Source organism: Barbus barbus (assembly GCF_936440315.1).
Source record: "Barbus barbus genome assembly, chromosome: 14".
Classification (NCBI taxonomy): domain Eukaryota; kingdom Metazoa; phylum Chordata; class Actinopteri; order Cypriniformes; family Cyprinidae; genus Barbus; species Barbus barbus.
The window spans coordinates 26,477,649-26,503,755 of NC_136742.1; the positions used below are offsets into that span (position 1 = coordinate 26,477,649).

Sequence of the window (26,107 nt, forward strand, 5' to 3'; positions counted from 1 at the left end):
GTGTGGCAGACCAAACTAATCGATCCACGCTTGACGTGTTCGCTCTCGGATTTCCTGGTCAGATGAGAGCACGGAAAACACGCCAAGAAAACATCACTTTCACTCTCTTATCACACCAGAAGGCTACTGTTAATATAACTTAATCGGCCAGTGATCGCACCGTGTAAAGGACTAAATTTCAAGTGATCTGTGTGTTGTTCCTGCATCCGTGTTAAACATGTCTGCGTCCGCTGGCGGTGCTGTATCCCCGGGCTCGGCCCTCTCTCCCGGCTCCGGTATGTCCATGTTCCGATGGCTGGAGGTGCTGGAGAAGGAGTTTGACAAGGCGTTTGTGGATGTGGATCTGTTGCTGGGTGAGATCGACCCGGATCAGGCTGATATCACATATGAGGGCCGTCAGAAGATGACCAGCCTCAGCTCATGTTTTGCTCAGCTGTGTCATAAATCCCAAACCATCTTTCAGCTCAACCACAAACTAGAGGTGAGCAAAATACATGGATATTCTCCTACAAATCTCTAGACAAAGTTGTTCTTTTGTTTACTGACATTGAACTTACTGGATGCGTTGTCTTGGGAACGTTTCGAACTGAATGTTTAGTAACTAGTATTTATTATCTGAATAGATAATATGGCTGATTTTTATTTTGTTTTACAAAAATAGAATATGAATAGGTTATGAATATTCAGCTAAATGTTTTATTGCCATTCTACACTAACAAAAAACGATGTTACGTATAAATTAAGCATTTATTCCCATATATATGGTACTTTTTGAAAGGCTCTGGGTTTCCATGGTCTTAGAAAACATGGGAATGCCATGAAGTTTTTGAAGTGTGATTTCCAATCCTGGAAAAGTTTTTATTTCTGTTGTGAATTGGGTAACACTTTAGAATAATGGTCTGTTATTAACAAGTAACTATGCAGGAAGTAATAGGTAGTACCACATTAACATTTAATACTATTAACTAATAGAGAAGCAAGATTAACTAAGCAGTAAAGTAACAATTTTAGGACAAACCTAGTTCCTTATTAGATTAAATTAAAATATCCTCTTTGAGAACTACTTGCGAACTATGACCAATTAATAAAGAATAACCAATTAATTACTAATCACAACAGTAATGTCTTAAAAGCAAAAAATTGGGTTTTTTTGTGGAAACTAATTTATGAATATGATATCCCTCAAATAAGTCGGCTACATTTTTTAATTATGACTACTACTCTTAATAAAGGATGGATGTTCTCTTTGTATTTCAATTCTATTGCAAAGAATTCCTAGAAAAATTGTTTGCAATAAGGAATGGGAACCCTGAAATTAAAACTGCTATATAGTATAGATGGCAACATTCTGAATTATTCATTTGAATCCTGATGTTCTGTTTTAATAATGTTATTGTTGCTTAAACATGAGCTTTTCATTCCACGTAGCACAACTTAAAGGATTACTCTAAATTTGAGACGTAATTACAGTGCAGTGCTTTTGGTCAGTAAGTAAGGCCTACAGCACCGTTAATCTGGTTATTATCGCTCAATAAACCCAACAGGGAGATCAGAACCCCTACGTAAAGCAAGATGTCATGTACATATTTAAAGCAATAGTTTTAAATCTGAATAGGTGTAATTTGGAAAATGCGCTGCTTTGTATTGTCAAAATAAATTGTATAGGATGAAAATTGTTATCAGATGGTCTGTTATGTTCCCTTCAATCTACTTGTCACTTCATGTATGTGCACTTGTCATTTTGTTTATTTCATTTTTCTCGGAAGACACAGATGGCAGTATCTGAATGTCAGCTGCATAAACAAACATAAAAAGTTGCCAGTTTGGGAGCAGATTTCTTGGTCCACAGGAAATGCTTTGCATATGGTGCAAACCAAGTAGTCACAAAACTTAGGAGGACAGTATATAAAAACCTGTTAGACCTGCTTAGCTAGCCAATACCAGACACTGGTCATTCTTCTGTTTAAACTGACTGCTGTGCATCTCATAAATGACCCCTTAACTTTAACAGCAGCATGCACTTATGTGCCAGGTCATGTTTGCATTAAGTATTGTTGCTGTTGAGCTCCGCTGTCCTGTGATTCTTTTCTGTCACATAGTCTAGATAATTGGCATCTTGTCTGTGTGTTGGCAGATTCAGGTTTCTCAGGACACCAGCTCGGATAATCTGCGTTTCCCACTACTTTTCAAATCTGTTAATGGCTCTTTATCAAGGCTCACAGTCCAATTTGAAAAGCAGTATTATCGTTCACATGGGAAATGAATCGTCTTTACCGTGGAGGAATCACTTGAGTCCAGGAGATAAAATTCAAGATAACAGGTTCTTAACTGCACTGACTCACTGGTATATTTATGTGGGAGGCTGAATTTCTTTTTGAAAAGGTAGTTTAGCAGGTGAGGAGGTCACACATACACCCACCTCTTCACCGGCGCTGCTGAGCAGAGCAGATTAACACACAGCTTGATAAAAACTCCCCGCTGTACAAGAAGAGAGTTGGATGTGACAGTGAAGATTACTGAAGGTACTGGTGGTACTATTGCACAAATGATGGTACCATTTCATGGTATTTATATTCATGTTAAGGAACTATTTAGATGGTAGTGGTACTTCAAATAATACCATTGTATTAACATGTTACATGTCCAAAACCCTTAGCATTGGGGTCCAAAAAAACATTGTAGTACCATAGTACATCTTTTGGCGCTTTTCCACTGCATGGTACGGCACGGTACGGTTTCATCGTTTTGTGTCAGCTTCAGTTACATTGTTAATTTAAGGGAAGATATTTGGTTTTGCTAGAAGAAGTGTTGTTAAATAGTATATAAACTTACTAGCATTTTAAAGTAGACTGTCACTTTTTATTGGGAGGGGCTGCAGTGGGAATCTGAAGTATTCAGAGCGGCTGTTGGTGTTGGGTTCAGATTCACCACTCTCACTATACTTGTTTCAGAACGACTCCTCTGAGTCCTGACAGATAAATGAACCTTCTCTGCTGCGTTGCTGCTGAATATGAGAGTCCCTCAGCTAACCTTGGCTATCCAGCAGAGATTAGACGCATAAATAAATGAGTAGTTTTTCTACGAGAGGACTTTTATATCTGTCCTTGACGCAGCTTGCCTTCCTAAGAGGCTGCGATGCTGGAGGTTTGAGCTTCTTTCTAATGGCGGGGCCTTTTGATGGGGGACGGGATGTCATTATTCACCACGGCTGTGGTTGTTAATGAGTATGTCAGATGAGAGTATGCTCTCCTGAAGGGAGGCGGAAACATTAGAAAGAGGAAATTTAAAGGGATAGTTCACCCAAAAAATGAAAATTCTGTCATTAATTACTCACCCTCATGTCATTCCAAACCCGTAAGACTTTCGTTCATCTTTGGAACACAAATTAAGATATTTTTGATGAAATCTGAGAGCTTTCTGACCCTGCATAGACGGTAATGCAACTGAAACGTTCAAGGTCCAGAAACGTACTGAGGACATCGTTAAAATAGTACATGTGACATCAGTGGTTAAACTGTAATTTTATGAGGCTGTGAGAATACATTTTGTGCGCAGTGAAAACAAAAAAACGACTTTATTCAACAATTTCTTCTCTTTCGTGTCAGTCGATGAGCATTCACAAGGGTACCGCGATGCATGCCTTGAACGTGTCAGTTGTGTTGCTGTCTATGCAGCTCTCGGATTTCATCAAAAATTTCTTAAGTTGTGTTCCAAAGATGAACGAAGGTCTTACAGGTTTGGAACAACATGAGGGTGAGTAATTCATAACAGAATTTAAATTTTTTGAATTAATTAACCCTTTAATGAGCATTATAAAAAAAGCTTGTTTATGTTTAGGATAAACATAGGATGAAGTAAATGTGACATGGTCTTTGTACAGTTTTTTTTGGCATATCTGACTCAAATCCATTTAGTCATTTGTGGTTTGAACAGGAAAAAACTTTTTACAAATCCAATCCAACTTTCATACATGGTTTGAAATCCAATCTTTATAGTAGTTTCTTTTATCATTCGGGACTGTAGCATCATACGTAAAGCCTCGATTAACATACTATGAAGTGAATGTGCATGCCTGAATGTGTGAGATGTGAAAGCCCTCATTATGAGTCATCAAGGATATGAGCAGAGGCTAAATGTTCAGTTTTCTGTCCTCTCTTCATAAAGGGATAGTTCACCCAGAAATGAAAATGTACTTACCCTCAGGCCATCGAAGTTGTAGATGAGTTTGTTTCTTAGTCTGAACTGATTTGGAGAAATTAGCATTACGTTACTTGCTCACCAATGGATCCTGTGCAGTCAGAATGAGTCCAAACAGCTAATAAAAACAAAACAATAATCCACAAGTAATTCACACGACTCCAGTCCATCAATTAAAGAATTGTGAAGTGAAAAGCTGCGTGTTTATAAGAAACCCCCCCACCATTTTCAGCTAATTTTTATTTATATTACATTTTAAATTTCATCTTTGAATGGACTGTTGCAAGCTAAAATCGAACTACAGTTTTTCACATAGGCAGCATGGCTCAACATACCAGAAGACTTCAAAAACTCCTTAAAAAGCCACAAATTGCAGTTTTCCTTTCGGTTTGACTCTGTTAGGAGAAACAATGGTCTTCATTTTCATACTTTATATTTTTGTTAATCTGTATGTCTGCTTTATTCTGGATTGGAGAAGGATGGTCAGTACTTCTTACGCAGACACTACTTGAGTCAGCACAAATTTGAGCATGATTCATGATTCTTGGATGGCTCTGTGTGTGCTTCAGGCTCAGCTGGTGGACTTGCGGTCGGAGCTGACAGATGTCCAGGCAGAGAAGGCTGTGGTGGAGAAGGAGGTTCACGAACAACTTCTTCAACTCCACGCCATGCAGCTCAAACTCCAAGCCAAAGGCGGACAGGCGGTTGACTCTGACTCCATCAAAGACAGGATGGTGAGCACAGCACCAGATTCCTACAAATGTAGCAGAACCAAGACTAGGTTTTATATCTAGATGAGTTACTGAAAATTGGCTTGTAGGACACCTAGATTAATATGTTAGCATTAAGGGCACCTGGATCTTCAACTCATTATGTGGTCAAAAGTATGTGGACACCTGATCACAGAGCATCTCATTCCAAACTATGGTAATTAATGTGGAAGTGGAACTGTTTTAACAGCCTTCACTCTTTTAGGAAAGCTTTTCATTTGATGTGAAACTGAAAAAGTTGGGGTGTCAGGCCTAGAAGTGATGTTAGACTAAATAGTGGGATTTCAAGCAGGCCAATCAAGTTATTCCAGACCCATCTAAAAAGGATTGCTAGACGAACTAGCAACCTGTTTTGCATACAGGACTATTGCTATGGTGTTTAGCAAACAAACCATAGACTATCATTGTGTGATTTAGTTTTCCATTCACTGGAACTTTGATTCCAAGAGAAAACCATCCGTATGTGTGAATATGCATAGTTCATGTTACACAGTATGCAAATAGCTGATAAGATGATATTTTCTTGTTACAATCAACAACCATTCTGTAAGATTTTGTATAAATAAATTACTAATAAAACCATAAAAGCTAACCTAACTGAATGAAAAGTGTCTTTAGTGTCACGTGATCCTTCAGAAAGCCTTCTAATATGCTGATTTGAAGAATCATTTATTATTATTATCAATGTTCAAAACAGTTTTCTGGTTAATATTTTTGTGGAAACCATGATATATATTTTTTTTTACGATTATTTGATGAATAAAAAGTTCAAAAGAATAGCTTTTATTTGAAATAGGAATCTTTTGTAACATTGTCTTTAATGTTACTTTTGATTAATTTATTGTGTCCTTGCCAAATCAAAGTATTAATTTCTCTTTAACTGACCCCACACTTTTGACTGGCAGTGTTTATATATCCAATATCAATTTATACCATTAAATGAAAACAAAAACACTATTTAAAAACCTTCCAGCTCAAGCTGATGTTGCTTTCAGAGGCCGTGTGTAAGTCGACAGTGAGTGTTGAAGCTGCAGACAGTGCTTGTGCACTTCACGCTTCAGAACTCGCTGTCCTTTTCTGTGAGTTTCTGTGGGTGACCTGCCATCGCTCCTAGACTTTTTCACTTCACTGTAACATCACTTAGAGCAGCCAAGGGCGCAAATCTGACAAACTGAATACAGAGATTAGATTACATGGCTGTATGCTTCAGTCTATCTAGCCGTCATTAACAGGGTGGCTGGAATAGCTCAGTCCACTAATTAGTGCATGTGTCTACATACTTTTGACTATGTAGCATAGCTGTGACATTTGATGGTGTCGTAATAGCAGTATCTTTGTATAATCAGCTGTAATGAACACTAACAGGCACTCTGCTCTGTGTCTTCCTGACTTAACCCTAATGATGTAAGGATGAACGTTGATGCTTCTGTAACCGGCCTTTCTGTTTAACCCTGCCTCTTTAACCTTTGACCCTGTTTTTCTTCTCAATCTTAAGCCTGTTCCCTCAGTGGAGGACAAGGTAAGTTTTGCATTGCTTTGAGTCCGTGTGTGTCCTGTCTAACTCCACTTTTTCCCTCTGTTAACCTTCTGGTGTCTGTTTTAACCATCCCTAGTAAAGAACTATGTTCTTTTTGTGTACTAGTAGATTAACTGCTGGAGGTGAGTGATATATTGGTAGCCGATACAGTATTTGCTGAAACCTTGGAAAATTAACCAACTGATGGGGTTATAATGAAAAAGTAAAAGAATCTGTATCGGCCACCACATGCTGTTAAGGTGCGGTCATTTACCAGTGTTGGGTGAAATTTTGTGGGCGATATCCAGTATTTTAAATCCACACGATCATGAATTTTACATGAGAACGAAACTGTCCCTTCACAGATTTGGCTCAAATTCATCACACTGACCAAGAGAAAGCTGCTTTGTTTGAAAACGACGCTCTAAACTTTTGACAATAGACCTTTTATGCCTGTGAAATTTCACTGAAATATGGCTAACGTGACCGCACCTTTAATCACTGGTACAAGCCAATCGATATCAAGCTCAATATTGGTACATAGCTAATGCTAGATGTCTTTTTTTCACTCCAGGGGTTGTAACAAATGAAGAGATGCCATTCAAGTGGCTTCATTTCACACTACTGATAAACTTGTAGTGGAGGTGGGCGATATGACCGAAGTCTTATATCACGATACGAGTCATTTTATTTCACAATAATGATATATCATGATATAGCTATTTTCGCTTTAAATAAGGACTTTTTGATATAAAGAATTTTGATACCATTGAAATTTCATAATTCTTGTCACCAGTGTCAATATCACAAAATAAAATAATACTAGCCTATATAAAACAAACAAACAACAACGCCAGCTTACCGACAACAAGTAAACAGTCAGTGATTAAAGAAGAATAAGAAACTAATTACAAGCAATAGGACAAAAACTACAGTAAAACAAATAAATAAGAAATTCTACATACATTGTATATTGTAATCAAATGTATAAAAACAGTGCATATTCTTCACTGTGTAAATTAAATATATATTTTAATAATCTATCAACTAGATTAAAGTTACAAAAGTAATTTAGACAAAAGCAGTGAGGTTTTCTCTCTTTTGTTGTTTGATTGAACAAGATACGACAGACAGCAGGAATATTAGACTACTGTCACTTTAAGAGCTGCCCAGATCCAATATACTGTTACATGTTTTCTTTCTCAGCTGTTTGCTTTCACTTAAAGCTGCAGTCCGTAAATTCTGCCTCTTTGTCGCCCTCTCTGTTTGAAAACCTGGAATTGCATCTGCTTGCGGAATTATCATGCTTGTGTGGGGTTGTGAGTTGGCACGGCTTCAGCGCGGATGAATCTAATGTTTTGAGGTGAATGTGTAGCTGTCAGTCACCGCACAGGTGTGGATATTTATTGTACTTCGCAATCACAGATTCTAGCCTATGTCATCGTATATTGCCATCTGAACAAGTAAGTAACAAGTCTGCCCAACTGAGGAAAAAAAGCATTACCATAAATCGCGCTAACAATGGTGATTAAAGCTCATATCACATCAAACCGTGCAAAGTATTAATTTATTCTCAAATTATTAATGTTAACAACATCAGCGTATATGAGTATAATGTGTATTAGCGTGTAGATTTCAATTTCTGTACAGTCTAATCTACTTGTGCCATTCGAATTTCAAATTAATAAATTATTTTTTACCCAAAAAGCAAACTATGCTCCTATCAAACTGGTTTTCTTTAAAAATCAAATCTTGTGTAATCCCAGGCTATCTATAATCAGAAGCATTTAAAACTGGAATATATTTTAATTTCATTCACATGTGTTTCATAAACACACAATCCTTTCTGGATTACAATCCGCCATCAAAATGATACATTTAATTATTCCAGCTGCTGTGAGAAAAGGCTAAAAACGATGCGTCACCTGCAGGATCCTCACATACGATAGCCTAGTAGCCGGGACAACTTCTTTGTTTACAGACATGACGTAATGACGCAGTGCCATGCTCGAATTTCCCGCGAAAATCTACCCGTACCACTCAAATTAGAAAATATTATTATAAACTAACCGTTGTGAATCGGGCTAAAGTAAGGCGATAGTTTTGAACACTGGCTGGTTTTGTAATTGCTCAAATATTGATTTTGGATAATTTTTAACCAAACAAAATTACAGACTGCAGCTTTAAGACCCAAATTACTGTGTTTACTAGGATTCTTGCATAGACGGGCATTTTGACACACAAAAGTGTGTGTGTATTTATGCGTTCAAGGCCTATAAAGCTGCAAAAATAACTGTTCAATACTCCCAGGCTGTATGATCACCGTCATCACGTGACTGCGCTCAGAAACACCGCGGCCATATAGCGTAATGAGTTCTTTTTCGCTGCTGATTGCGATTCATTGGCTTAAAATCACTTGTTTTTAAACCGCAATGCTTAAAACAGTGCGCAAACGATACGTTTTTGTGACCATGTAGCACAGCTACGTAAGCATGTAACCACGATATTCCAAAATCTCTACCAGTTGACAAATTTAAACCAGTTAATCGTGTCTACAGGTATATCGCCCAATTAAAATCTTAAATCTACATTTGTTACAATTCTATATTATGTGCACTAGTGATGTTAAACGATTAATCGCATCCAAAATAAAAGTTTTTTTTTTCCATGATTTATGTGTGTACTATGTCTATTTATTATGCATATATAAATACCACACACATGAATGTATATATTTAAGAAAAATTTTATGGTTATATATTAAATATATTTATAATATAATATAAATTATATGAATATAAATATATACATGTACAGTCATGGCCAAAAATATCGGCACCCTTGGTAAATATGATCAAAGGCGGCTGTGTAAATTAATTTGCATTGCTAATCCCTAAAAAAATTCACAAAAATCTAACCTTTCATTGGATAATACGAATTTAAAATGGGGGGGAAATATCATTATGAAATAAATGTTCATACCACTAAATGTGCACATATTTAGAGGTATGTTTAAGCTAGAGTGTTTGTCCTGTGATCTCACCTCACTTGTCATATGCACTGATGTGAAGTTGTAGTTTTTGTGGTGACATACAGTATCTCACTGAAGTGAGTACACCCCTCACATTTTTGTGAGGGGTATACTCACTTTGTGAGGGGTGTACTCACAAGCTGTACTACTTTAAATTGTAGCAAAGTGTCATTTCTTCAGTGTTGTCACATGAAAATATATAATAAAATATTTACAAAAATGTAATAGACTTACATCAGTATACATACATGGTCAGAGGTTTGGCGCACAACTGCTCACCTCTTATCTTTGTTTGATTACATGTCACAGGAGAAGGAACTGGAGGCCAGTAAGAAAGAAAAAGTGAAGGAGGCCAAGTTGGAGGCAGAGGTGAAGATGTTGAAGAAAGAGAACGAGGCCCTCCGCAGGCACATTGCGGTACTACAGGCTGAGGTGTACGGAGCCAGATTGGCAGCCAAGTATCTGGACAAAGAGCTGGCTGGGAGGTAAGAGACAGCATTGTTCTTCTGTTCTGATTGACCATTATGTGGGTTTCATGTGGCTCCAAGATTGGCACAGAGTTCTGGGTGTCAGTTTAGATCTGAATGCTCTTTATTTTATTAAGGGTGCAGCAGATCCAGTTGCTCGGGCGAGACATGAAAGGACCAGCTCATGACAAGCTGTGGAATCAGCTTGAAGCTGAGATTCACCTGCACCGCCACAAAACCGTGATCCGAGCCTGCAGGGGGCGCAATGATCCCAAAAAACCCTTGCCATCACCTGTGGGACATGTAAGATAGCACATTCAGTTCATTTACTTGGTAAAACTACATGATGGTGAACTAGTTTCCTTGAGATATAGCAGAGTAAAATTTGACAAGAGAATGATGTGCCTTTAGGAAATTTCACCCCAAAATCTAAATGAATAAAAATGTAATTTAAAATTAAAATCTGCTATTTATTTATTTATTTATTGTTAACCAAAAGTAAAACCATAATTAATTACTTCAAATAAAAAACTAAAAACAAAATTGACAAAAATTAAAACATTTTATTTCATTATTTATTTATTTTATTTTTTTCAGTTTTAAGTACTAAAATAAGCTAATGCAACTACTCAAATTAATTCAACTAAAATAACATTTATTTTTGTTTTTTAATAAGAAATAAAATTTTGCATTAAACAACAAAAAGTTTAATTGAAATTAATCTGAATAAAATTAATAAAATGCTAAACCCATTTATATTAAAAATATTTTTAAATGTCCATATTTACTTATTTATATATTTAAATTAATTATATTTTAGATAAAGTTTTTTTATATTTAAATATTAATATTGATTTAAATATTAGTCTTTAAAATGTTGTTTTAATATACTTTAAATATATTAAATATACTATATAATGCCAGTCAGAAGAAAGAGATTTTTACACAGTACAGCTGGCTACTATAAATATGAAAATAAGTCCCAATATAAATAATATAATAGTCTATGAAACAAGCTAAATTATTTATATGCTCTATAAATAAATATAGTAGTTTGTTTGATTTTGTGGTGAACTATGACTATGATTTTCATGTGATTCACCCTTGATTATGTCCTCTCTACGTTTACCTCTGCAGGACACAGATTGTCTGAAAAAGACTCAGGGAGTCGGCCCTATACGCAAAGTGCTTTTGACCAAAGAAGATCATGAAGGACTTGGCATCTCCATTACCGTGAGTTCAACCTTTGATTTTATATGCAGGCTAACTCATCTGGTTTCGATGGATGAATCACTGTATGTTCCAAGATCAAAGTCCTGATTTGATGTTTTCATTGGAATTAATACAGGGCGGGAAAGAGCACGGCGTTCCCATCCTCATCTCCGAAATCCACCCTACCCAGCCTGCAGAGCGCTGCGGAGGACTGCATGTGGGAGATGCCATCTTAGCCGTCAACAACATCAACCTGAGAGATGCAAAGCACAAAGAGGCCGTCACCATCCTCTCACAGCAGGTTAGAAACAGGTTCAGTGTGCAGCCCGGCGAGGGGGCTGTCAAATTAGGCTTAGCGTGTAACTTATTATTAGAACCATGTTTCAATCCCACCCTAACACCTGCAGAGAACCTCCCAAAGGTTAAGATGCCCTTTAATTGGGCTTGTGAGGTGTAGTGACTAATGGTTTGAAGAGAACATACCTGTTAATGGAATTGGAATTGTCCTCATCCTCATGTTGTTCCAAACCCATCTGATGACTTTTCTGTTGAACACAAAACGTGGGCACTCTTTTCAATTTAATAATTAAATCAAATGAGGACTTGGTCTGTCAGGCTCTGAAATGACAAAAAAAATGCATCCTAGACGAATCATTAGTTGTTTATATGAGTCATGCGCAAGTCTTCTGAAGTCATATGATAGGGCTGTCAAAAAGGCTTAAAAACTAAATTCAAATTTTGCACTTAATTATGATCAATATTTCAATTTTATTCGAATTTAAAAGGCATAATTTTAGTTAGGTGGAAAACGCTTTTGGTTTCAGTTTTGACGTAAACAAGATCTTCTCTGCATTGATTTTCTCTTTTTCCGCAATATTTTGAATGAACAAGGCCGCATCTAGTGTGTTCAAATGGATAGGCTAATAAAAACATTCAAAAACAATGACACTTACATCGTCATCACATTTCGTGTGCCACTGATAAGGCTGCCTGATGCACACCGGAAAAAATTCCAAATTGCATTCGAATGTGGATTTTTATTGTAAATTCGATGAATATTCAAAATGCTCATTTTAATTTGAAAGCCCTATCATACGATAGCTCTGTGTGAGCAACCAAAGGTTTTATTTACCTCGCATAACAAACAGAACTGACATTTATACACACGCCCACACTTCTAGACATTCACAGAGATTGTTTTTGTTCTGCAGAGGGGAGAAATTGAGTTTGAGGTGGTTTACGTGGCTCCAGAGGTGGACTCTGACGATGAGAACGTGGAGTATGAAGATGACAGCGGACACCGCTACCGTCTGTACCTGGACGAGCTGGAGGAGGGATCAGGAGCCAATCACAATAATGGCACTGCCGACCCTGCTTCCCTTCAAGGTAAGTGCACTAAATGAATTAATTTTCTTCCAGTCAAAGAACAGTTTTTATAGCATTTATTAATCTGTGTTAACTTATATATATATATATATATATATACTGTTGTTCATTCTTTATTTGCTCTTATTATATTAATATTGCATTGTAATTTATTTAATAAATTATTTATCTTTGATGCAATAAATATGACTATGAATAAACAACATAATAAAATAAATATGAATATGAATGAATAATCTATGTAAATCTATAAAAATATATAATATACTATTGTTCATTGTCTATTCATGGTTGTTCATAACACATTAATATTGTATTGTTTTCATTAATATAAGTTTTCATTAAAATTCTTTAAAAAAGGCTATAAATGTATTAGTAAAGTATAAATCTTACATCAAATTATTATCTTAAAAAATACACACTATTGTTTAAAAGTTAGTTTTTTTGTTTTTGAAAGAAGTATCTTATGCTCGACAAGGCTGCATTTATTACAAAAATATAGTAAAACAGTAATATTGTTTTGAATATTTGAATAAAACCGTAATATTGTGAAATATTATTGCAATTTAAAATAACTTTTTTTTTCTATTTTAGTATGTTTCAAAATGTAATTTATTTCTGTGATGCAAAGCTGAATTTTCAGCATCATTACAGCATCATCGTCACATGATCCTTCAGAAATCATTCTAATATGCTGATTTGCTGCTCAAGAAACATTAAATTTGAAAACAGCTGCTTAATATTTTTGTGGAAAATGTGATGCATTTTTAGTGTTCTTTGATGAATAGAAAGTGTAAAATAACAGCATTCATAAATATCTTAACTGTCACTTTTTATCAGTTTACTAAAAGTATAATTTTCTTAAAAAAAGAAAAAACTTGCAGATGCAAAACTATGCACGCACAGTACTGTATGTAATGATATCATTATAGCCTATACAGGCATTTAATCATAAAAACCAAAGGCTAATAGTTTAAAGAAAATTGTGAAGTTGTTCTAAACAGACCAACCGTTTTCTTTCTCCTTACAGCTGTAGGGAAGCACTTAGTGAACAACAGAACAGAGAATGGAGATGCTGCCTTGTCCAGTGAAAGTCCTTCAGATGACAAGACCTCCAAGACAGCAGAGTCTGCAGAGAGTTCCTCCTAGATCTCCAGACTACCAGAAGGATCCTGGAGACGAGAGAAAGAGAGGAGCATCAGGCGAAGAGACAGAGACCAGAAAGAGATTAAGACTGCACATGTATAATATGTAACATACCAGATTCTTCTTGTTTTATGTCGTTTGGAGAACAGACTGCTTCGACGTCCACTGGAGATGGATGAACCACTGAGAAACACTGAGGGAAGAGGACATACTGTTACTCACTGGCCACAAAGGATTGTTTGCATATGTACGTCACCATCTTGGTTTATTCTTGTAAAGAAACACTTAAGGGGACAAAATGAATATTTACGTAGATGAGTAAAGTGATCGGATGGATTGATATGGTATAAGAGTTTTGATTCTTGACTTCCTCTTTTGTGTAATCCTCTGTAGGTGAGCTGAAAATGAGCTCCAATGTAGGGCTTTTACTTTAATCATCTCTTGTACTGAAGTAGATTGACACAGCAATGAGTTACTGTTTGCTCAAAATGTATGCACATTGTTTTTAACTTCTCTGTTTTAGCTTAGTGTGATCCTGTCCTGCTCCAAAGCAAAGGCAAACGGGATGATGCTACTTCCTGTTTTGCACACAGGGTGGTCAGTAGGTGACGGGGACAGAAATGACACAGCATGTTTTACTAACAGTGCACATCTTCTATTTCTTTGCTTACTTCACTAACAGTCCAAGAACAGAAGTGGAGAGGTGCCATTTAGTTGATCTAGAATGAATTTTGGGGTGAATTTCATAGAAGAGATATCCAGGCCATATTTTATCCTAAAGGTGTATAATATATATATATATATATATATATATATATATATATATATATATATATATATATATATATATATATACACCTTTATATATAATTTTAAAAAAAAAAGTACTTTTCTGTGGCATTATTTTTTAAATAATTACCACCCCCCCCCACACACACACACACAAAAAATCGTAATTTTAACATTAATTTGTTTTGTATTTCAAATAAAGGGCAAACATTACACTCAAATTTACAATGACACTCACTTTTCAATATTTATTTCAACTAAAAAAATTATACACACCCACACAATTTTATTTTAATTGAAATATTAAATACTGAAAAGTGAAATTTTAAAGGTTAATGTTCTCATTTTTATTTCTCATGAAAATAATGGCACAATGCAAAATATTAGCAATAATAATTAAAGGTATTAAATTAAACAATTTTCTATATTTTATTTATTTATATTTAGGGGCCAAGCACTGAAGGTGTGTAGGCACCTATTGTAATCGTTGGCGTTCTTATTATTCTTCTACCATTTTTTCTGCTCGAAAGTCAATGACAGCCCATAGAACCGTTTGCGGGAAAGTTGTAAAATGTGGCCCACTGATAGATGATCGTATCAATAGGAACCACAGCAAATTTGGAGTCTCTAACTCAAACTCTCTAGCGCCACCACTTGTCCAAAGTTTCACTCATGTTTATGTTAATCACTTTTGAACCGTAAGCCACAAAATGAAAATTATTTTTTCCTCTGAATCTGAATGAAGTCCAAAATTGAAAAATCGTAAGGTTTAGTTTTTTTGCTATTTTTAATTGTTTGTAAAACCTTTTTCGAACTCGTCCTAGACGGTTTGTCCGATTCTCACCAAAATTGGCTCAGATCGTCTACAGACCATGCTGGCAAAAAGTTATGGAATTCAAGTCGATTCGTCCAAGCGTTCTCGTATACCACACTAACGAATTTGTCGAAAAGCACGCAACAATAGCTCTGAGGCTATATCTCCGCAAGGGTTTGATGTATTGAGACGAAACTTGGTGTGTGTTATAACAAGCATGACCTGAGGCTACCTGTGCTGTGCCACCTAGTGGTCAGGAGATATGAAAAATGCATATTTTTGCTTATAACTTGTGAACGGTTTGGCCAAAAATCACAAAATAATAAGTGACACGAAACCACTGTAGGAAATTCAGACACTTAGCATCCCGGCAATACGCTAATGCCCAATTGCTAAAATTTTGATATTAAGTGGCACAAAAATGCAAAGTCGGCAGTCAGTCATTTTTCATCTACTCGTATACAAATGTCTATAATTCTAAAACAAAATGAGATATTTTCACCAAATTTGAGACACATGTATGGGCACACTCTAAGGACACAAAAATTTGTTGGTGGGATTGTCTCTTGGTGGCGCTATAATTGAACAAAACATGAAATTGCCATTGACTGTAATAGAGTATTATGACATAAAATGCTATATTTTATGAATGCATTGGTGTACCATTACGAAACTTTATATGTACCATGGAGACCATGACCTGAAAGTGCTCAAAACGTTTTGAGACAGTGCCACCTTGTGGTCAAAAGTTACAATGAAATGTCAAATAAATGCTAATAGCTTTTTGTGAATTATACCTATTGTAATGAGACTGGTATTTATAGATTCCTTGGGTCATGCTGAGAACAGTGATACCAATGTTGCCATAGTCAGCCAAACTTCCTCTCTGCCCTTTTGATTTTCTTCGAACTCCTCCTAGACCGTTGCACCGATTTTCACAATAATCGAATCATATCATCTTCAGACCATGCTGACAAAAAGCTATGGATTTTGTGTTGATAGACAAAACGGTTTTCACATACCATAACAACGAATTTGAGGCATGATGCCAAATGACACATGAGGCTGTATCTCTGCAATGCTTTGGCATATTGACAGAACACACCACATCGATTTGATAACGGTGCCACCTGTTGGTCAAAAGTGAAAAGTCATTAAATCATATTACTAGTAGTTTTAAATGCTTTTTCATCCATTTGGACTACAATAATCTTAAAATGCCTTCAATTACTCATTGCTGAAGTTGGTCTCATGCTTGCTTCTGGAGTGCTTGGCCCCCAAATTGCTGCTTGCAGCTATATTTTCTATTTTTATTTTTATTTTCAGGACAATTAAGCATATTTCCCTCAAAATCCGTATTGCAGCATGCTATTATATATTTAAATTCATCACAAAAATATGTTACTGGCAATTGAATAATAAATAAAAATAAATATTTTTGTCACAATGTAAAACAAAAAAATAGTAATAATTATTGTTCCTAAAGTTTTATTTTATTTTAGGGTGAGGTGTGACCTAGACATTTCTTGACAGCTTTCATGATATTCACCCTTACATATCTGTTAAGGTATTTTCAAACATCTTTACTGAACAATGTCCATCTAGTGCCATTGAACCTACTGTATTAACAGTGTCTGGAAAAGATACTGATATTAGCTTGTTAGGGGAGTGAACTTTTTACACAGCAATGTAGCATAGCTTATTTAATCCAAGCCAATTTACTCTTTATATTCTGTGAAAAAACATAAAAGTGTACAAAAGTTTAGGATGAAGATTCTCAACAACTACCTTGCCCAATTCAGTCTTTGTAGAGTCGTCTGTAGTGCCTCGAAATCTGTGAATTGTAAGATCATTACTGTATAGATCACTAGAAGAGGTTCCTATAATCATCAGTGTTGCTTTACTACCATTGAGTTATTTAACATATCACTTTTCTTTTAAACTGTTCTCTCACTAGCATTTTCAGAAAGGTGTTTATCACATTATTGCTATTTATTAATACTCCAGTCTGAAAGTATGTACATTGATTATATTTAAATGAAACATTTGGATTGCATAGCAAGGAAACATTCCCTAAACAATTGCTTTACCCTGCTGAAAGAAAAACAGATTGGTGGTTAGCTGATCTTAGACTGGTTTAAGCAGGTTTTTTCAGCAAGGAGGCATAGCTTGAGTGGTAAATATGAAGTTATTTGCTTTATATCACCCTTAATCTGCTATTTAACACCCCACTGTAATTGTCACAGGTGTTTGTAGATGTTAGGCAGATGAGGGCAGTCGGGACAATCAGCTCCTTTGGCCGTAAGGTCTTCTCTTATCAGTATGTGGGCTGGTTCAGTGGACTGTTGTTTCTTTTATTTTCTTGTTACTGAATAGTAGGAGATGATTTATGAGATGAAATGCTTCACTGCCAGTGCATGGCACCGCACAGATGGAACATTTTTCCTTTTTATAGACAATTCTTTTTTTCCTTTTCCTTCTGGTTTGTGATTTATTCTTTTGTTAACTTTAGTTTTTCCAGTGTCATGGGGAGATTGGAAATAAATGTTCCACCTGTAGTTATTGTATGACATGAAATGTTTCAATAAACTTGAATTTATTTGCCCAGAGCTTCGTGTTTTGTCGTGGTGTTCATATTATAGTTTTTATAGTTTGCAGTTGCAGTAAGTCATTTAAACATGAGGTGGCAGTACGGCTTGACAGAACAAATGCAAAACATACAGTAGCCTATACGCCTACTGTATCATATGTAATACATAAAATTTACATGTTAAAGGCCTTTTAGTGTTTTACTGTGAAATATTTGAAATATCTGTAATAGACGTAAGAATACTTTTTTATTGTTGGTAATATTCCAAAATATTCCAATTTTTTTTTTTTGTATTAAACATAATATGTCAGGCTTTTGAGGAACGTTTTTGTTAATCTCTTAATCATCACTGCATTACATTTCATTATATGTTTTGCACCCACAATAATCTACTGAGCTTTGATCATAAAAACCTTTAAATAGCATCTTACTAAAACATATTTCGGCCTCTGAATAAAAGAGGTAATTTAGGTAATTTTGCCCTCCTCGATTTTAAGCTTCATCTTCTGTCATACTGTCATACATGTGCCATTAAAGCGTGATATATCAAATATGATACTTTAATACATTGTTTCATTATATCAGGGTTTACAACAATTCAAATCTCAGGAAGGTTTTTGTCTTCATGGAGACATTTGTAAATAAATATTGTGTATATATATATATATATATATATATATACACACATACACACACAAGAAACCCTAGAAATTCTTATGAGTAAAATATCTCTGAAGTATATTCCCATTCATATTTACAGTTTTGAGCACTCCAGGGTGATTATGAACATGAAATAATCCAGCCATGGCTTCCTGTTTCACAGAAATATAAATAGGAGGGAAAACAAAGTTCACTTAATCATCCATCACAATGAGAAAAACCAAAGAATATATTTCTGATGTGCAGCAAAAGATAATTGAGCTTCACAAATTAGTGAAGTGACTTTAAGAAAAGAGCTAGAACAGTGAAAATGCCCATTTCCACCATCAGGGCTATAATTAAGAATTTCCAATCAACATAAAATGTTACAAAACTTCCTGGAAGAGGACGTGTGTCTATATCGTCCTAATGCACGGTGAGAAGAGAGTTTGAGTGGCTAAAGACTCTCCAAGGACCACAGCTGGAGAATTACAGAAAATAGTTGAGACTTGAGGTCAGAAAACCTTTAAAAAAAAATTGTCAAACAGCACCTACATCACCACATGATGTTTGAGAGGGTTTTAAGAAAAATTCTCCTCACTCATCCAAAAACAAACTCCATCATATTCAGTTGTCAGACACGACTGGAACTTCAAACGGGACTGGCTTCTATGGTCAGATGAAACTAAAAAATTAGCTTTTTAGCAGCAAACACTCAAGATGGGTTTGGTGAACACAGGGATAAAAAGTACCCCATGTGTACAATGAAATACACTGCTGTATTCTTGATGTTGTGGGCCTATATTTCTGCTGGAGGTCCTGGACATCTTGTTTAGACACATGGCATCATGGATTCTATCAAATACCAACAGATAAAAAAAATCAATAAGTGACCGACTCTGTTAGAAATCTTATAATAGGCCATATTTGGATCTTCCAACCGGACAATTATCCAAACACAAACCTCAAAAACAACAAAAATGGGTCACTGGGCACACAACCTGGCCATTCCAGTCCTCTGACATGAACCCTGTAGAAAATGAGTGAGGTGAACTGAAGAGAAGAAGCACCGTCATGGAGCTGTGAATCTGAAGGATCTGGAGTGATTCTGGATGAAGGAATGGTCTCTGATCTCTTGTCAGGTGTTCTCTAACCTTATCAGGCATTATAGGAGAAAATGTAGAGCTGTTAAACTGGCAAATGGAGGTTTCAAAAAGTATTGAATAAAAGGGTGCCGTTAATTGTAGCCAATGTGTATTAGAGAAAAACATTTATTTCATAATGATATTTCCCCCCATTTTAAATTCTTATTATCCAATGAAAGGTTAGATTTTTGTGAATTTTTTAAATAAAAGATCAAAAGGATTAACAATGCAGATTAATTTTCACAACCACCTTTGATCATATTTACCAAGGATGGCTATATTTTTGGCCATGACATATATTCATTCCAAAGATGTACAAATAGAATTCTGCTTTTGCTATCTCTAGAATATGATTAAATAAAATGCTATATCCTGTCCTCATCGCTGGAAAGTGTGCTTCCACCTGTCCATCCTGACTAGCACTGAGAAAGTTAACGTACCGTACCATGTAACGCTATGGTTCCTCCACAAATTGGCTTCAGTGAAGGTCTGGATGATAATACTACAAAAAAGGCAGTTTAAAGTTTAGTGCAGACTAAATCAAGCATACAAACCCTGTATAAAAAAATTACCAGAAAGAACAGTTGTGACGCGTTCATGAATATTAATTACGTAATGTGACGTACTTCGCCCAGCCACCTTAATGGACTATTGAAGTTAACATTGAACTTTTATTTTAATATATGACTTGAATCTTCATGAAGGTATTGAATGCAACGTGTTAATATTCATAATCAAGCAGGATTCGTTACTTAACACACAGTTGTGAACTGGAACGCACCCTGGCGCAAACTAACTAAAGCTCGGTCACATTTGTAGCAGTCGGTCGGGCCAGAGATTCACTGCTGTGCTTTAATGTTGCATACTTTGGGTGGGAAATGTGATAAAGGGCGCCTGAACGGTAGATTTAAACAGCAGGGTCACCATCAGCTGCTGGCTCATAACTAACACCCCACCATTACATTCCTGATCACTGTCCCACAGAGATACCTCATGTGTGACATCCTGCTCTCACCAAATACTTACGTAATCAGGCCGATTATTCACAATTTTAAAAGTCATTTGCATTTTTTAAAGCAAAGCACTCATCAAAGGACAGGTTGAACTACTGGTGCTTTTTATCAGGGTTTAGACCAGCACAAACACAGCACTGAGATTCTCAGTGGCAAAGCACTTCAACACACCAGCATGACCAGATCCTCACAGGCATATCAAACATTAACCATCAGCACATCCCCCAAAACATTTCACAGAAATTAAGACCTGTCAGTAATCTTTAACAGGGATTGTCCCTTAAACAGCAGGATGCTTAAAGGGATAATCCACCTAAAAACAAAAATACTTTCATCATTCACTCCGAACCAGTATGAAATTATCTCTTCCGTGAAACACACACAAGAAATGTTGAAATTCAAAAATGACAGCCTCTCACTTTCATACACAGTTTATCATTTCTTCTCAGGTTCCACAGAAGAAAGTATGTCATATGGGTTTGGAATTAAATGAGAATGAATAAACAACAATTGTCGAGTGAACTATCCCTTTAAATAATCATTGACAGCACTCTTTTTGTTTAGTTTTTTACCTAAATATACATTTCAAAACTGTACATACCTATGTATACTCATATAGACAATCCAAATAAAGACAGTATGAAATAATTTTAGTCTGTTATTGCTTTAAATAGCCAGTTTTCACATGGAACAAGGGGAGTCCAAAACAACAAAACGAACGCAACAATATTCAGCATGAAAGAAAGATCAAAAACCTTTGAGATTCAACAACACGATTGCATACAGCAGTATGAGAGATGAAAAATGATCTAATGCAAGCGTACAACCCTTACACTCAATATAGACTTGAAAAAGAGCAGCAGCATTATAGAATCAAGCTGATTGTGTAGCATCGACACACAGCTTGCTTCCAGTTTAGATGGGGTTAGGCTATTTTAACGGTGTTTTTCATGTAATTTCATGCGTTTTGATTGGTGTAGAGACATGAACATGAAGAGGTTCTTGGTCCTAAAGGAGACGGACCAAAATAACTTCTCAGGAACTTGTGTTACTCCAGTTCTCCAAAGTTCTTCCAACAGGAGATCTTTTGATCTGCTTCCTGAACTATGTTATTTTTGTCCGTAGCCCTCAATGTAATGGTTAAAAGAGTCTTTTCAGATTTTCAACCAGCTTTGTATTGTTAAAATGTCAGTAATATATCAAAATGAACAATGTATAGTCTTTCTCCATGTTGCCTGCACCCAAATATACCAGTTTGTGTCAACAAAAGTCTGTTAGATTGTGTAAAATACATCACCTGGCTGCCAAACGTCTTTTGCTGGCAAATAATTGGAGAAAGAGTATACATTGTGCATATACATTATACTAATGACACCTTAAAACAAAGCTTGTTGAAAAATCTGTGAAATTTCCCTTTAGGGATGTTCAAAGCAGAGTCTGAGAAAATTGAGATGATGGTCACATTGCAGAATACATGAAAATCTGGCTTGCATTCACATTTTGTGTCCGTAGGAAATGAACGGGAAACAAACAGGACAATTGTTTTAAAATCTTGATGCGTCAAGACAAAATACATCATATATAAAAAAAATCTTTAAATTACACAAACTGATGGCATCCGTTACAGCCTCCGCAAAAATGCAAAAACAAGTTGTCCCTCATGCACAAATAAGTTAAAGAGTCTGGAGGTGGTTTTGTTGAGTCAGGTAAATCAGGCACATCACAGTGTGGTTCTTCTCAGCTTCCTTCGGAGCTGCTGCCCTCCGGGTCGGACCTACTGCCCTCCGGGTCCGGTCTGAGTCCGGAGAAAGGCAGTCTGACACAGTCTCTGGGAGTGGAATAGCATTGTTGAACTGGAGATTTAATCTGGGGTCTCTGGTACGCTGAGCAACTCCCGTTCTGCATGACGGGTTTCTGGATTTTAGGGCTGTCGTAGATGTCCTCTGGGTAATTCCTCCTGTCTGTTTTGACGTGGGGCATCTTGTAGGTCCCGGCCAGCCCCCCGATCACTTTCCTACAGTTACTGCCCTCCACCGCTCGAAACGACGGGCTTTTGTTTAGTACCACGCCTGGGACGCTGTAGCTGGGATCTGAAAGGAAGGGATCTTTGCGGAAGGTGTGGCGCTCGATGATGGGCGTGGCGTACTCTGGCTCCTGATTGGTCAGTGGCAGGGCGTACTGGATGCCCGTCTGCAGGTGGTCGTAGTGAGAAGTAGCCTCGATGTCCTTGTCTTTGGCCTCAGTGTCCATGGGTCTGAACGTCGAGCCTTTTCGGGACACGGTGTCAAGCATGAGAGGCTGCTGGTACTCAGCTGAAGAAAAAGGAAATAGTAACTTAGTAACTTTCTAAAAATGCCCCAATCTTTACTATCAGTGTTATTTTGGCATTATAGTATTAATTAATATTTTGAATTTGATTAGTTTTATATTTTTAGTTTTCTTTTGAACTTTTAGTAATTTTGTTGTGTGCTTTTGTAATTTATTTTAGATTTTAAAAAATATATATATTTATATATAGCTTTAATTTATTATTTCGCTTTAATTTTTATTATATTGTTATGATTATCAATTTTAATAGTTTTAGTACTTTTATTTCAGTTAGTTAAGTATTTAGTAGGCAACATTTCTAATTTTTTATTTAAGTTTTTTTGAGATTTAAATATTAAGATTTAATTATTTATATTGAATTATTAGGATTTAAGATCTAATTATTTATATTATTTCAGCTCTTTCAATTACAGAAAACGATTTTTAAGACGATTTGTTAACTAAAACTAAAACAATAAAAAAATATATTATTTAAAATAAACATTAATTGAAATAAAATATACTTTATATTTTATGACAAATATTTTGTTTAGGAAATAAAATAATTGATACTAAAACCAAAGCTTAAACTATGCATACATATAACTATAGAGACACTAAAAAAAACAGAAACAGAAAATATTAAAAACGAAATCCAATTCAATAACAAGAACAATAAAAATAAACAATATTAATAAAAAATATAAATGACATCAATGATCCTAAAAAACCCCAGTTTTAGTTAATAATAACAAAACTATTTGTTGATCCATACAGTGACACTCAATGGAGTCCAATGTTGTTTTGGGGTCAAATCATTCTTCAAAATATCTTTTTTTGTGCTCCAAAGAAGAAATTGTTTATGCCTAGCCATACCGAAACCTACCTGGCTAACTAAAGCAAGCCATGTTCATAAATCTGGGACCATAAACTCTAAAGCCATCCAATATGAATTACATACAGTACTATAGTTCATTTTCACGCACGTTCCTGACAGTCAGTCAGGAAAAGGGGAACGACTGACACCGTAATAAAAACCAAAACTTGGACAAATAAATTGTTACAGCATAAATGAAATCAATGAAAAAGTTTCAGTATTTGCTCAAAGGGTCTTCAAGTCAAGTACCGGGCTTGAAATCGGACTGCCTGTAATCTGTCTGACGTCTTGAACAAACCTTGAATCATCAATAATTACAGCCCTGGTGGAGTGTAGGGGGAAAAGTGCCAATTAAATTTTAGCAGGCGTTTTCATCTGGCAAGCTTTCAGGCTGTTACAACTATTTCAAAAAGGTTACTTTCCTTCTTCAGCTCACATAAGGACCATAAACTGCATTACAAGTTGAACCCCTTTATCAGAAAAACTCTTTGAAAAAACCCTCTCTGACTTTAGTTGCAGCCACAAAAATGAAACGCTCTGGCTTTAAATCCATATTTCCACATGAACACAATGTCCTGACCACTTTGTCCAAAAAAACAAAGCGATAAATCGCATCTCTTCTCCGTTTAGTGTTTTTGGTCTGACTACGACAAGCAAACTGTGCAATGAGACATCTTGTTGGTCACTTGTGCTCTATTACCATCTTGGCTTCAGTGTTGGGAAGTACGTGACATTTAACTAACATTACATTTTCAGTGGCATGCTACCAGCTCAAATGTTTTGTTGCTTTGGATTATTATATTAAACGTTTGGGGTCAGTAATTTGTTTGTGTTTTTGAAAAGTCTTTTACACTCATCAAGGCTACATTTATTTATATAAAAACACAAAAACTGTAATATTGTGAAATATTATTACAATTTAAAATAACTATTTATATACATATTACTTATTTATTTTTGTTCTGTGAAAGCAAAGCTGAATTTTGTGCATCAGTGTCACATGATCCTGCAGAAATCATTCAAATATGCTGATTTGCTGTTAAAGGAATATTTCATTTAAATTTTTAATGTTGAAAACAGCTGCGCTGCTTCACATTTTTTTCTTTGATGAACAGAAATTCAAAAGAACAGCATTTATTTGAAAGTTTTCCAGCAGGTTCTTGCAGCCGAATTTTTGGTCAATCTTTACCTGCCATTGCACTGGTTACCAGGTCCAGCTTCTGGATGGGGTCTTTCTCAGAGCTGTATTTGATGGTGAACTCTGTGGACTGGTGCCTGGCAAACGGCTGTTTTATCTGCCTCCAACAGCCTGTAGACAAGAATCATTCAACTGTCAGCTAGTCTGTGAAAGATGGTTTTATCTGTGTGAGTTGAGCAGCTAAGCCTTAAATTATACATGTCTGAAAGGGCAAAACACTACGTATATTTGGAAGAAGGGATGTGTCATGAAGACTAAAAATATTTTTTGCATACTCTGTGAATAATAAAGGTAAAAATATTCATTCAGCTCATTCAGATATGGTGAAGTCATGTTTTATTCATCCAAATGTGTGAATTAAAGGAGACATATCATGCCCCTTTTTACAATATTTCATATAAGTCTCTGGTGTCCCAGAATGTGTCTGTGAAGTTTCAGCTCAAAATACCCCACAGATAATTTATTATATCATTTTGAAAATGCCTATTTTGAGTGGAAGCAGAAACACTCAGATTTTTGTGCCTGTTTCTTTAAATCCAAATGAGCTGCTGCTTCCCGCCCCCTTTCTAGAATAGAGCTGCATTTCAGCTCGTACCTGCTAAAAACATCTGTTTTGGTTCTGATTATCACGTTTATCGCGCTGAAATCATGCGTTTTAAACCATATTAGTTTAAACTTCTGATATATGGTTTTCTGAGTGCATACATCCGAAGCACACGGACAGTGTGCATGTGAGTAAACGAAGTTCACATTCACACACAAGTTGACATTAAAAACACACGAGTTACAAAAAAGTTAGTTATGTCGGTGAAGGTAAACAGCTGGGAAATAAATCACATGATTATTTTAGATCTGTGTGGCAGTAAATAAATCAATAAATCCACTGCTCTTGTTTCCTCTGAGGCTGGGACTAAATAGTGTTCCGTGCTCGTCTGTGCAGCCAAAGGCAGAACAGTTAGCATGTTTTGCTTAAACTTTCACCATAGCATTAGAACTGGTACACCGCTGTC

The 26,107-nt window shown here is 35.9% G+C and overlaps 2 protein-coding genes across 3 annotated transcripts in view; one reads left to right on the forward strand and one right to left on the reverse strand.

The window, feature by feature from the left end:
• Positions 1 to 7: 7 nt before the first annotated feature.
• On the forward strand, positions 8 to 14,069 carry gopc (golgi-associated PDZ and coiled-coil motif containing). 2 transcript variants are annotated; one of them, XM_079433471.1, is made up of 9 exons: positions 8 to 481; positions 4,767 to 4,931; positions 6,463 to 6,486; positions 9,824 to 9,999; positions 10,119 to 10,284; positions 11,119 to 11,214; positions 11,330 to 11,494; positions 12,405 to 12,579; positions 13,610 to 14,069. In XM_079433471.1, the coding sequence occupies exons 1-9, from the start codon at positions 218 to 220 to the stop codon at positions 13,726 to 13,728; spliced, it is 1,350 nt and encodes a 449-aa protein (XP_079289597.1). In that variant the 5' UTR covers positions 8 to 217; the 3' UTR covers positions 13,729 to 14,069. The 2 variants fall into 2 exon arrangements, with proteins under 2 accessions (XP_079289597.1, XP_079289598.1); XM_079433472.1 differs by lacking the exon at positions 6,463 to 6,486 and having other exon boundaries at positions 13,610 to 14,063.
• Positions 14,070 to 20,809: 6,740 nt separating this feature from the next.
• The window catches only part of dcbld1 (discoidin, CUB and LCCL domain containing 1), a 35,683-nt gene continuing 30,385 nt past the window's right edge, over positions 20,810 to 26,107 (reverse strand). Inside the window, exons 14-15 of the mRNA XM_079433770.1 lie at positions 25,089 to 25,208; positions 20,810 to 23,027 (exon numbers count right to left, since the gene is read on the reverse strand). Of these exons, the coding sequence (XP_079289896.1) occupies positions 22,453 to 23,027; positions 25,089 to 25,208 (695 nt within the window). The 3' untranslated portion in view covers positions 20,810 to 22,452. The remainder of the gene's footprint in view (positions 23,028 to 25,088; positions 25,209 to 26,107) is intronic.